At 39.7% G+C, this 13,748-nt stretch overlaps 1 protein-coding gene across 1 annotated transcript; it reads left to right on the forward strand.

Moving 5' to 3' along the window:
• The first annotated feature begins 74 nt into the window (after window positions 1–74).
• On the forward strand, window positions 75–13,741 carry otoa (otoancorin). The gene is made up of 29 exons (XM_071470459.1): window positions 75–1,115; window positions 2,093–2,169; window positions 2,261–2,313; window positions 3,172–3,193; window positions 3,424–3,472; window positions 3,779–3,920; window positions 4,143–4,205; window positions 4,310–4,503; window positions 4,589–4,722; window positions 5,147–5,265; window positions 5,368–5,510; window positions 5,813–5,921; window positions 6,029–6,244; window positions 6,326–6,496; window positions 6,692–6,832; window positions 7,055–7,104; window positions 7,563–7,683; window positions 7,769–7,887; window positions 7,991–8,132; window positions 8,448–8,641; window positions 8,739–8,829; window positions 9,033–9,162; window positions 9,300–9,502; window positions 10,214–10,363; window positions 10,469–10,611; window positions 11,145–11,281; window positions 11,424–11,521; window positions 12,205–12,358; window positions 12,859–13,741. The coding sequence occupies exons 2-29, from the start codon at window positions 2,112–2,114 to the stop codon at window positions 12,939–12,941; spliced, it is 3,429 nt and encodes a 1,142-aa protein (XP_071326560.1). The 5' UTR covers window positions 75–1,115; window positions 2,093–2,111; the 3' UTR covers window positions 12,942–13,741.
• The last annotated feature ends 7 nt before the right edge of the window (window positions 13,742–13,748 follow it).

Raw genomic sequence — 13,748 nt, forward strand, 5'->3', positions numbered from 1 at the left:
TTCTGTATGGACAATGCAGTGCTGTATTTGATTATTGTGCTTGGGTTTTATCAGCCAATTCAGATGACAGAATGACTCCAAACTAAGAAAATCCACCTGTTGGAGTGGCCCAGTCAGAGCCCAGACCTTAATCCAGTCGAGATGCTATGGACCGACCTGAATAGAGCCACTCATACCACACATCCTAAGAATATGGTTGAGCTGAAGCGGTTCTATAAGGAATAATGGTCCAGTTCCTCCTAGACATTGTGCAGGTTCTGGGGGCAACCCGATAGCCGAGTGGTTAGGGCACCTACCACGCAGATGCTATTTGCAGGCGAGTGCCAGTTCGACTCCCACTGTCCTGACTCTTTCCTGCATGTCATTCCCCCTCTCTCTGCAGCTTTCCTGTCATTCTCTACTGTCCTGGCAAAAAAATGCCCCAAAAAATATCTTTTAATAAAAAAAATTAAAAAAAAGAACATTGAGCAGGTCTGACCAGCTGCTAGTGGAGGAGCTTGTTTGAGGTTAGTGGTTTGACCAGTTATTAAAGCAGTGTGAATGTTTAATGGGTGTGTTCAATAAAGACAAAAAAGCTCATATTTGTTTGTGTAATGTTAGTGTAGGGAAACAGTGTTTGTCTACATTTGTGACTTAAAAGAAGATCAGGTCACATATATGACCAGTTAATGCAGAAACATTCCAGAGGGTTCACATAATCCTTTATCACTGAATGTATATGATGAGCTTTTGAAAACCTTTTGAAGGATCATCTCACCTTTGTCTACCAATGAATTAACTTCATGATTGACATGAGAATTCATCAATTAAAATGAATATCTCAAATAATTCACAACTTACATCTGTCCCTTTCTCCCTTTCTTTCTCTCTCTCTCTCTCTCTCTCTCTCTCTCACACACACACACACACACACACACATGCACACAAACAGTATTGTTATAATACCACCCACGAGCTTTGACTAAGTTAGGTCAGACAGGTAACCACCCAGCTCACATCATAAGTGAGAGAAAGGCGGAGGAAGAACACGTAGATTTTCAGTTTGTCTGTACACCAATTTTAAACTTAATTGTTTTTTTTTTTTTTATCTCTACCAGGGACCAGACAAAGATTCTGTAAGTAAAAACTAAAGTATATAAATCAGCAAGTTCTTTGTTTTCTGTTGCAGTTTTATGTATTTATGTTGAAACATAATTAACATTGTTAACACATACTGATATGATATATGTGTATTTAGTATACATTATTGAATATTTTTTATGTAAATAATTATATAATAATAATAATTCTATGAGTGATGGTTCCCTGTGATATCATTGTTTGTGATTTAAATAACAAGCAAATATATAATTTTGCAGTAAAAACTTATAAGAGACCATACAGGGTCTCATTATTATTCTTACATTATTATTCCTTTTTTTATTTCTTATTTTTTTACTTAATTTCTGATAATCATCAGGTATATTTCAACGAGAAGTCAAATTTATGGAAATCAAACTATTTAAATGAAGGCAAACTAGCAACATGTAAATCTGCATGCAAATGCAAACATGGAATTTAAAACTGTGTACTGAAGTGATGGTGGAAAAAAAGAGAGACAAAATGTTGTTCAGCAGTACATCATGTACATCACCAAACCTGTTTTTCTCAGCATGTTATGCTGCAGGTCCACAGAGTCTCCCACAGGATGGGTAACAGGGATGGTAACTAGGGAGGGATGATCACAAATTCTCTGAGGAGGATGTATGTCAGAAAAGTGGAGGTGGTTCGCATGGAGACAGGTTCCATGACAACTGGAGACCTGATAACAAAATCCTCGCATCCTATTACTTTTCAGGTCATGGAGCATAAAATCCAAGAAGAAATCTAAATTAAAAAGGCAAAATCTGAAAATGTATGTTGATCTTACTTGTAATATGTGTTGATATTAATGCACATATGGCTGCACTGGGCCACTCTGACCATGTCATGGTCCACCTGATTCCCACATACAGGCAGAAACTAAAACTGTGTAAACCTGTAGTTTACAAGAACCTCCAAGAGGAACCTCTGATTCTGATTCTGATATTGTGTCATCATGTTCATCAAACAGGCAGGAAGCTCTTTTCACCATGGATCCAAAAGGAGGAACATTTTTCTTTCTGCTCATTGTGGCCTGTGGAGTCTTGGGTAAGCAGCAACGCCATAATGTGCATCATGTCAGCTCATAATTGACAATATGCATGCATGTTGTTTATGTGTTTTGTGTCTACCTGCTCAGCTATGCACCCCAAGCCTGGAGAACGTGACTTCAAGGACATGGCCAAAAAACTGGTATGTCACTAGCAGGAGATTTTCACCTGGAGGTAGTATGTAAAACAACTTTTTGATTTTCAAGTCCCAGTCACAGTTCACAGTTTTCAAAGACATCTGAGTTCATTACAGTTTAGTTTTCAATCACCATATTTTGCCATCATCACACTGAGATTTTGAAAAGATTACAGTTTTATGTAGGAGAGTGATGAGTATGTGGTGGCAGTCTCATAGAAATCAAATTGTATTCATTAGCAGTAATTGCACTGGAAATCACGTCTTGTTGTTTTATGTCCAGAGAGGGTAGATGGTCTGAAAATGGTGCAAAAATTATGTCTTGGATCTGGAGAAAAATCATCAGGGAGAGAGAGAGGGATCATTGTTCCAACCTGGTTTTCTAAGTTGGGTTTTTGCCATAAAAGTTATTAAAATGTCATGAGATCCTTAAAGAAAATTATGGTATTTGATTTTTTTATGTTTAAACCATCTTTTTATGTTAAAACTCATTAAGTTCAAGAAAAAACATAAGATTAAAACGCTTTTATTTACATTTTTCACTGAGAATAAAATAGTACCTTGTATCTTCAGCTCATACCCATCCTCTGTTCTTTGCACTGTTTTGTTTTTAGAAAATATCAGAGCTTCATGCCAGTAGCTACTTCCTGCTGTACACCATGCTGTCATGACTGGGCCCCATATCATGTTTGACACTGTTACCATAGATTTAGTAATCTGAAACACGTCAAGATTTTTTTCTTGGACATATGCTGTATATATAGTATATAAAAACACTCCTAATGCCGCAGCAACATATCTGATTTGTATATTTCTGATGATGATGTGTCTGTTTTTTTGTTGTTGCTTTTTGTTGTTTTTCAGATGATGAAGTGCAGGAATAAGGGTGAGAAGAATCTTGAGACTCTTTTCAGTGAAATGAGTTTGTGTGTGTGAAAGAAAGAAAGAAAGAAAGAAAGAAAGAAAGAAAGAAAGAAAGAAAGAAAGAAAGAAAGAAAGAAAGAAAAAGGAGAGAGACGTTTGCATGCATTATGAATGCCCTCTGTAACACGACATGTCACAACTAATAAACAGCAGTTGCACGTTTTATTAATTTGGAGAGTTGCTTTGTTACAGGATACCAGGTGCCTGAGCAGAAGCTGCTGACCACTGTTTTCAATAATAGGTAATTCTTTGTCTCTGTTGTGTGTTTGGTTAATTGTTGTCTTCTTTTTACTTCTATTTTTATATCCTTTCTTTATTTCTGTTTAGCACATCAAATGACCTCTGTGTATGATAATGTGCTATACAAATAAATTTGCCTTCCTCTGCTTTCCTCAGCCTTTGAAGCAAAGTGCTGCTGAAAAAGTACAAATGATCTTGGTTGAATTTGTCTGGATAATCAAATGATAGCATGAATCACATAAAACACCACAAGTGTTTTTTCAAACCAGCTCTACTCACCAGCTCTTGTCTCTGCTCCACATTTCAGTAATTTACCTATAGAGGACAGAAACGCTGACTCATCCAACAACCTCCTTTCCACTTTTCTTGATGTCCTGAATTCAGCCACTGTGGGCCCAAACAAAGATCCAGTGATTAGCAGAGTTCCCATGGATGAGTCAGACAAAATGGTGTGAAGATGCACGTACACACATATACATTCACTGTCATACACTTGAACCATATCTATTGATGTGTTCACATCAAACTTGTAAACCATTTTGTTTATGTATTACTCTGGGTAGCTGATTATTTGGAGGAGTCAAACGATGATTGTCAGTTCTCTTATTTATATTTGTTCAAGTGCTGAGCCCAGCTTGTACACATCAGTTGTCTCTTCTCTCTTTTTTTAGACAAACAAGATGTGGAACTGCACCTATCTTACCCGCATGATCAGGCTGATGAGGAACTCTTCTGTCAGTGCACTAATACCACGATCTTAACAACAAAAGAAACATGATCCATGAATGAATTGCTGCTGCTCTCTGGTAGTCTAATCATACCTGCCATCTCTCCACAGGAGTCATCCGCATGTTACATGCGAGCATTTTTCGCCCCTGTGTCCTGGACAACTTTGACCACGCAGAGTGAAAACAACATGGACTCAGACGATTATGACACACTGCTGTGGGCATCCAAACCTGCACTGCAGGACATACCTTCTTCAAGAATAAACCTTCCTACCAACGCAAAGGGCCAAAACATGAAAAATATGTGTGTGTTTAGATGCACTTACCATAATTCCTCCACTGTCTCTCATCAACTTTTCTCAGAATTGTAAAATTGCTGTTGGTTGCAGGATGAAGATGCTGCAGGAGGTGTATGATCCCATGTCTAAGAATCAAAGAACTCAGGTGGTCCAATGGGCAAAAGACCAGATCACTCAGAATTACTTCAACTGCACAATGATGCCGCCATCTGACTCAAGATCAAGTAAGAAATTAGTTCAATCCAACAAGTCAGGATTCGGTTTCAACAATGAAATCTAGACACACCTTCTGATATATTCACCTTCAACTGTTTATAAGAAAATCTGATAAATTCATAGGAAAGAAGAAAGAAAGGAAAGAAAGGAGGGCAGAAAGGCTAGAAATGATAGACAGGATAAGGTGGAGGAGAAAGAAGAAACGAAAACTCTTCTAAACTCCCTCTAAAGGAAAAGTGACTAAACATGGATGCAGAAAAGAAGACAAAAGAAGAAAATAATTGAAGCGGTTGAAATTAACTTGGAGGAAGAGTGTGAGCCATATGAGTAAAAAGCAGCTTCTCTAATGAAGATAATGCCTAACCCCCTAATTCAAGTGAAAAATCATGTCATTAAACAACAATCACAGAACAACAATCTTGTATCCTGTAGGAAATCTGGAGCGCTGCAAACCTTCACTGAAGTGGATGAACTTGGAAGCCATGACCATGATGGGGCCGTACCTCTCCGATTTAGCACCACAGGATGTCGATTCTTCTCCCAAAGAAAAGGTCAGGGAGGGGGGGATGTGCAAAGAAGGATAATAAAACTGGAAGCAGCAAATACTAAGGTTTTAATCTGTTGTTTTGTTTCCTTTTCACTTTCTCCTCCAGCTGTGTGAATTTTTCCGCTCAGCTCTGTTCAGATCCACCTTGAGCAGGGCGACCAGGATGAACCCCAGCTTGGGCAGGAAGTTCCTCCAGAGAGTTCAGGAGTGCTTCAGTGGGCAGACGGAGTTTGCAGCGCATGTGGACAAGTATGTAGTTGTGCATGAATGTGTGTACATCACTGCATTTAAGTTGTTTGGATCACAGAACATCGTTGATTTCCACCCAGGACAAGCCCTGACAAAACAGTTGAACATACTCTTGTTGTCTCAGTGGTTTCTACTCACTGTGTACCCTGACGCTGCTCTGCTGTTGAGTACAACAGTTTTTGGGTTTTGCTGGGAGAAAAACAAGATATACCAATGAGAGAGAGAGAAAGCGAGAGCGCATCATTACAGACACTTACTCATTGAGAAAAAAAAAATACAATCATGCTTTTGGACCTCCTCAGGCTCGGCACTCTGGCTTGTTATTATTATAACACTCCAGATTTGACTCCTGACCTCAGCAAGAAACTCCTCTCTCAGCTTGACGACTGTGACGAGCCCAGAATCAAACAGGTATCACTGCCTTTACCCAGACTTTTCACATGTCCCCCTTTGGCCAGGTCAGAGGTAACAAACGTCATCAATCTCTTTCTTATTGTTATGTCTTATCTTGACTCCAGCTGAAGAAGCGCCTTGTCCAGTCTTTGATCTCAAACTCAAGCTCTGTTCAAGCACTACGTGAGCTGGGCAGTAGTGTTACTTTGTTGTCTCCCAAACAACTGTCCACACTCTCTGGCACTGATCTCAAAGAGGTTCTCAAAAATCTGGGACCCACAGTTCAGTGGACACAAGGCCAGCAGCGCGCTCTGCTCAAGAAACAGCTGGGTGATAAGAGGGTAAGCCTGTAAGGTTGGCAGCTTGTCTCCCACATGATCTTCCCTCTGAATTGCTACTGATCTCACTCTTCTCTTCTTAAGTGTAAAGAGGTGTCAGGTGAGGAGCTGGTGGCCCTTCAGTCCGTTGCAGAAGGTTTGCCAAGCTGCATGCTCAAGCACGTCAAAGCCCGGGTGATCCTGGACAATAGAGAGGCTCTGAGGAATATCTCCAAGAGGATGAGGAAGGGCCAGCTGAAGGCCATGCTGCAGGGGGTGAGTAAGGAGAGAGAGGCAGGGAATAGAGGATAAAGTATGACTCTGATGACTGCTGCCTTTTGGGAAAAACTGAGAGAATGCAATAAATCCAAAGAGAACAACACATGGATCGTATGTCAAATAAAAAGTAATTAGCTATATTTCTGTACACTGTAAACATCATTTTAGAAAGAATGAAATGCTTCTCTGCAGCTGCGTGGGGATGCAGATCCCTTAGAGCTGGCGCAGAAGTTGTCTGGCCCTCTGCTTCGCAGCATTTCTCTAAACAACCTGAAAAAAGCAAACATCACCTCCTTGGACCAAGTGGAGAATAAAACATGGAGTCGGCCACAGGTAACACCCCTGAATACCTCCTCTCTACCAACAACCCATTTTAATGTGTTAAACATTTTGAACCTACTTTGAATTATCAGAGATTGTTGTTTTGATGCTAACAATTGCTGATCTTGATGACCCACTATAAATTAATCAGGATTACAGTACTGTTCATTTAATAATATAATGAGCTGTATTTACAAGCAGCTTTATCATGTCTCCCTCTGTTGTCTTCCTCAGGCAGCATACCTGGCAGAAAAGATGGAAGACCTAAAGCAGCTTCAGTATAGGTAAGATATCAAGCAGTAAACAAAATAACACAAACCCTATTCAAAACACGACAATACAAATACCTTGCAATAAAAAAACAAGACTAAAACGGTTTTTCTTGTGTTAATTTTGATTTATTAAAGCACTTGAAAACGTTTCAAATTATATGTATATCTCTGTAATTGTCACTATGTAAGCAAGTAGCATCCTTCATCTTCTAAAACATCTTTGATTATTATATATTAAATTATTACTACTGTTAAAGCTCAAAGAAAATGTTCTAAATTTGGCAGAAAACAATGTGTTCATGTATGACCACATCACAGTCAGAAGATGCTTGAGAAAATCATTTTTAGGGCCTTTAACAAGACAGGAATTATGACAATTGAGTTGTTTCCATTATCTGCATGTTCTTGTTACTGTATGTGGATTTCTGTCGTTGCTTTGCTTACATTGGAAATACGATTGGCTGAGACAGGAGGCTGCGTTCAGTCCTCCAGGGCGTTACCTGTAAGATGATCGACAAAGTTGCTGACAGTGAAACACAGGACATGGCTCAGGCCATAACAGAGACTCAACAGTGGCTCTCCAAAGTGCAGGTATATATCTACTCACACATACAATAGCTTATCTGTGAATAAAACGTGTAGAGTATACCTATTGATAACAAATACATGTTTTCAGGCAGGATGTGCTGCCCGAAAGCTGTTTGCGACTTTGGGGAAAGAGAAAACTGACTATTTCAAAACCATCACATGGGAGGAGCTGGAAAAGATTCCTGCCTTCTTACTTCTCCACCTGCCGTAAGCAAACACTCTCTCTATATCTTATTTAATCATGTTCTTGTTAATGTTTTCCCACAATAAAATGTCACAGCTTTCTATCTATCTATTCATACCATCCCAGGCCTGCCGAGGTGAAGGATTTGCCTGACTCTGTGTGTCCGGTCTTCCTCGACAAGATGGAAGTGGCCAACCTGAGCTCATTACCTCTTCGTGCTCCATCTCGCCCCGCACTCACCAAGAAGGCTCTGCACTGCCTGGCCAATGTACACACAAGGACACATACACTTAGTATTTTGATGATGGTGGTGGAGAGTGTGGTGTAGCACTTCAGCCCAAAATCTACTATAGGTGTTTATTTGGGTTAAGATCTTATGACTGTGAAGCCATATAATATACTCATCAAACCAGTCAGGAAAGTATGGAGTCATCAGCATTGCTTGTGTTTCTCTACATATTTATGACTGTTTTCCCTGTAATTTGTCACCAGCTCTATACCTACCAGTGTTACTTAGATACCTAGCTAGTGTTGGGCTGCACAGATGCAACAACAGCCTGAGATTTTTACTTCACATTTGCAGGGGACAGATTTATCCAAACTGACCTCTGAGAACATGTCCACGCTCGGACAGCTCTTGTGCGAGCTGTCGGCCTCCCAGCTGCGGCTCATGGCCCCTGATGTCATCAACTCCACCCTCCAGTCCATGGCTTCCTGCCTGCACATTCCTCAAGGCCACAGGGCAGATCTAATTCAGCTGGTCAACCGGACTTTTGGGTAGGATGTTCTCCCTGTGGACGCTGGAGTTAGTACAGAGAAAGGCAGAGAAAGCTGAAAGGAGTCTGATGCATTTTTTTGTTTTAATCTTTTGCAGGAATCCATCTGATTGGTCCGCCGAGACTATGGAAACACTGGGTCCTCTTCTCCTTTTGGATGATAATGTCACTTCTGCTCTGCCCAATAAGGTGTGTATCTTTGTCTTCTCTTTCATGTGAATAGTCACCAGGACAGTGATGTGGTTCATGATATTCTTTGTTTGCCTTTCCACATATTTATCAATAAGTAACTCGAAATTAAGAGGGAGTGTAGCACTCTTTTAGTTGCTGTGACTCCTGCATGTATTTTTCATGGTATCTTCATGTTTATTTCCCCTCTCTGTCTCTGTTAGCCTTGGATGAGGGACGTTCTCTACTTTCTCAGGCCACGTCTGTCCCATGTCTCAGGCGCCCTGAGAAAGAAATTCTTCGATCTCACCACCACCACCACCACATCAAATGAAGGACGTAGAAAGAGAGAGGGTGAGGAAGAGACATCTTGTGTGTGCTGTTAATTTTGTAGTGATACCACATTAAAAAAAAAAATTGGTGATGCATGATTCTCTAGTATGTCTCTATTTCTCACGTGCTCTGTGTGTCCTTGCTTCGGTTTCTCTCAGCTAACAGTAACACTGCCACTAACAGTGATCAAACACCCACTGTGGAGATGATTGAACAGCTGGGAATGGACAACGTCTACTGGTCAGCCGCCCAGCTGGGAAAGATGTCAAATGAGACCTTCCTCGCTACTGTAGAAATTCTTGGTGCCACCTCTGGCTACAGTGCAGACCAACTGGCTGTGCTCAGTAAAAAAGCAACTGAGGTAAAACACAGCTGAACTTTACGCTTCACTGTTTAACAAAGAAAGACCTTTCTGTTTTGTTAAAATTTTAAATGAACCCTCCTATCAACAGAGAAAAAAACTGCACCACCCTCCACAACTAACATGACATTGTTGAATGGTTATACTCATTTAATCATAATTTAAGTGCACAAAAGATTTAAAATGAAGTTCCATTTAAAAGCTAATATTTAAACAGAACAATGATTTTCATAATAAATTTCTCATCCAAAATTTTGGCAAACATAAAAAAATGCATCTCAAACATTTTAGCTGCTTTATTTTGAACCAGGAGCCACAAACTGAACAGTCAGTGACATTGTCTAAAGTAACTGAATGAAACTGAGAGAGGGCTGAAAGACAATGTACCTCTGGGGTGTTAAAAGTTTAAAAGACGCTCTTCCAAACATTTTCCACTACGCTCCCTTCAGCAGAAATAAAGAATGTTTAACCCACCCCCTGTTCAGACCCCCTCTCTCCCCTGAGTTGTTTTTGTACAGTCCCTAAGTGAAATACACCATTCTGATGACTACCATGTATCCAAATCCAAGGTCAAATCTTTTTAAGGTTGTAACTGGGTGATCAATGTCGAAATTCTACATTTTATGTTCATCACAATCAATTTATGAGCAGTCGCCTCTAAGGGAGTCAGATTTGTTTGAATGATTTTTTTTTTTTTTTGTGATTTGGCAGGCCTTTGGCCCAGTGTCACAGATGACTGAGAGCGTGGTGATGCAGATGGGATGTATAACTCAGGGCTTCCCTGACGCAGACCTGGAGAGGCTCCCCTTCTCTCTGGACACTGTGGAGAAAATTGCCCACTGTGGCTGGAATGACTCACAGGTGAAGTACAGAAACAGCTTCACATGTTGATGACTGTTATACTGATTATACTCATGATCTCATGTTCCCTCATCATGATGAGTCTCAATCATGCTGTCTCAATAGATGGAGCCGCTGTGGAAGGGTGCTGCCAAATATAACAACCTGACAGCGCAGCAGCTAGGAGCTGCAGAGATGGTATCACTGAATCGGTTCATCTGCGGCCTCAACACAGGAGAGATCAAACAGCTCAACAAGGAAGCTTTCAAGTTTGTGCAACATACAGACTCACTTGTGGTTTTCCTTATATCACTTTCCCTCTGCTTGGTATATTCATAAATTAGTTTTATATCCAATTAACTTGTCATGCCAACTAATAAAAAAGGAGGTGTAGCCTCACAAAAGCACCGGCACTACCAGTAATTTTTGATCTATCAAGATAGGAAGAAAAAAAAACAGTGGTTTGCCAAAAACTTATTGCCTACAAGTTTCAACATATATTACAGCAGGCATTTAAAAAAAAATAAAATTCTGTCTGTCTCTTTAACCTCAACTTTCTATGCAAGATTGCCAGGGCCTTTCCCCCCCTATGTTTAATCTCTGGTCTCACAGTCCGATTTATATACAGGGGTAATAAATCATTCTGCTTGAATAGTTTTGTAGCAAATCTAATTTCACAATCAAGAGAGATTTTCACAGAGAATAGTTCTCCAGAGCAGAATCAAATGTTTTGTTATCAGCTGCAGTGAAGCAGCGTTACAACTACATAATGTGCATGTGTGTGTGTGTGTGTGTGTCACAGCGATGCTGTGGGCTCACTGGATGGTGTTCAGTGCTCCTTGAACGTTACACGGGAGTTGAAAAATCTTGCTGTGTCAGCGTTTGGAGACCCCAGCACCTGGACTGTAGCACAAGCGTCTGACTTAGGCAACATCATTGGTGAGATCACTTCCTGTGTGTCTCTGCAGGAATCCAAACTCCACTTTTATATTTCTCAAAAGTACTGCAGCTTTACTTCTCATGCTGTGCCTTTGCTCAGCAGCATCTTCCAAATACTGACTTTCTGTTCCGTCTCCCTCAGCTGGGTTGGATGCAACTGAGCTGGCTTCTTTGGACCCATCTCTCTTCTCATTTCTCAGCAGCACCAGCATCCCGTTTATACCACCAGGCAACTTTGCTGTAAGTACCTTTCTCTAACCTTTTTATCTTTCTGTCCATCATCTTTCAGTAGAAAGTCAAATCCAGCAGTTTAAAATGGCTAAGTTCATTTACATAAAGTTCAGCTCTATGGTACTCGTACTTTCCAAAAGCAATTCCAGGTATCTTTCTTTACACTAAAATTCCAGTATATTTAAAAGGGAAACATTGTTCTTTGAAATGTACTGGAGTATTGACCTTGTGTATAAAATGTGCTATACAAATAGCATGTTTCATTCATCTCAAGAAAACCTTGGTGGTTTGAAATTAAAACAGGTAGAAATATTGTTACTTCAATAAAAAATAAGGTTTTTGCAGATTTCTGCAGTAAGTGAAACAGCTCAAACCAGTTCCACATTGACATAATACAACAAAAATACTGGTCACATTCAGTAATTATGCATCAGTGAAAATATATAAACATTATATCATATATGTATCTACATATGATGTACAGGAATTTTTTGGCATGAGTACACCTATTTTTGTTGGTTTAATGACATTTTACTGATAACACTTGTGTTAATTTTACTCAAAAAAGAATTGAAATGCAGAGCATTTACTTGTAATACAGTATTTATACATTGTCTTATTACTCATGTGAAGGCTCTGAATACTTCCTCCAGTGCTCTCACCTCTGTGTCAATTACTGTTTTTTCCTCCAGGCACTCTCTGTTGCTCAGCTTGAGGTTCTTGGTCCTGACAACGCTGCCATGGTAACCAATGCACAGCGAGCTGCGCTCAGCGACGAGCAAAGGGCCGCTCTTGAAAGGGCTCTGACTGGGTCTCGTGAGCAAACACCAAAAACTGACAAATCAGGTTCGAAGACACATGTACACGCCTGTAAATTCACAAATTCTTCAGTGTTAAAATTTAATTTCTATTATTCTTAACAGCTGCTGTGGAAACTTGGCTTGTTAAAGTCCATGAAAACTATCAAGTTTCAAGTTATAGTTAAATCAAATCTGATGAGAACCACACCCTGAATCCTGATGAAGCGGATTCTGAGGTTCAACGTGTTAAACAATACCTAATGTTACAGAAAATACAGCTATAACTAATATTTCTATATTAACAATGGATCAGATGATGGTGTAAAAGGGGTCACTCCAAGTGATAAACCCACAGATGAGCCCAGAGGAAGAGACAAACACATGAATCTTCCATGTAAAACTGTTCTAACCCTGGAAGAAAATTGGGCTACTGTAAGACCTAATTATTCACAGTAGTTATTAAGGAAAAAGATTGTCATCATTTTTTTTAAGGGTTCTCATAAAAGAAATCTTTGCATTCAGTCTTGATGTCACTCTCTTGTCCAGGAGCTCCTTCGCTGAGCGTCGAGGGGATCTCAGCTTTCGTGAAGCCCCTTCTGTTTCTCCTCATGGGGTTCCTGCTGTTGTGAGACCAGAGTCACCACATCCAACTGCAAAACCTACAGGAGCTTTAGCTAACCACATACGTGCATCCTCATTTCTGTTATTTTTATTATATCTATTATATGTTACATGACACTAACTAACATATATGTTACATCATGTTATTTTTCATTATAGAGCACTGGTGACATCATGTATTTATTATTCAAATTAATCTTGTCTGTGATTAAGACAGGTTTCTAATAGACTGACCATCTGAGAGAATTTAAATGTAAGCCTAGGAGTGTACAAAACACAGCATAATCAAATGACCTGGTAAGATGTGTAAGAATTCTCTACTAGTACTTTTTTATCAAGGTCAATTTTAAATATTCTCTCTAGATATATATATTTATGAGAAAGTATATTTTAATAGAATGAAGAGGAATATTTCATGTTTGTGTCTGATGTCCTCTATAGGCCTATGTCTTGAAATCTCCCAATATGCATATTTACCTCTGCCAAGGAGGTTTTGTTTTCACCCTTGTCCGTTCGTTGGTTTGTTTGTTAGTCTGCAGGATTACATAATCAGTAATGATCCGTTTTGCACTGAACTTGGTGGAGGCGTGGGGCAAGGGCCAAGGGCCAGGGAAGAATCTGTAAAATTTTGGGACAGATGCTTATTATCTACTATTAATTTGAATTTTTTTTCTGGTCTGGTGTATGCTGTTTGACATTTGCCTAGGCAGAGGTCTGTGCTCTCAGTGTGCTCTCCTAGGTGACACTGTAGTGACAAAATGAAGGATGAAAAATAATTCAAATCAATAAAGATTAATAATATACTTAAGTTACTG

Source organism: Trachinotus anak, unplaced genomic scaffold (assembly GCF_046630095.1).
Source record: "Trachinotus anak isolate AG129_WGS33_773 ecotype Australia unplaced genomic scaffold, CSIRO_AGI_Tana_v1 ptg000032l, whole genome shotgun sequence".
In the NCBI taxonomy this organism is placed as follows: Eukaryota; Metazoa; Chordata; class Actinopteri; order Carangiformes; family Carangidae; genus Trachinotus; species Trachinotus anak.

Excerpts from the sequence above, each read along its gene's own strand:
- otoa (XM_071470459.1), top strand. The coding sequence starts at position 2,112 with ATGGATCCAAAAGGAGGAACATTTTTCTTTCTGCTCATTGTGGCCTGT. Across the intron at positions 6,833-7,054 it reads AAACATGGAGTCGGCCACAG|GCAGCATACCTGGCAGAAAA; the intron begins GTAACACCCCTG and ends TGTCTTCCTCAG. Across the intron at positions 12,359-12,858 it reads ACCAAAAACTGACAAATCAG|GAGCTCCTTCGCTGAGCGTC; the intron begins GTTCGAAGACAC and ends TCTCTTGTCCAG.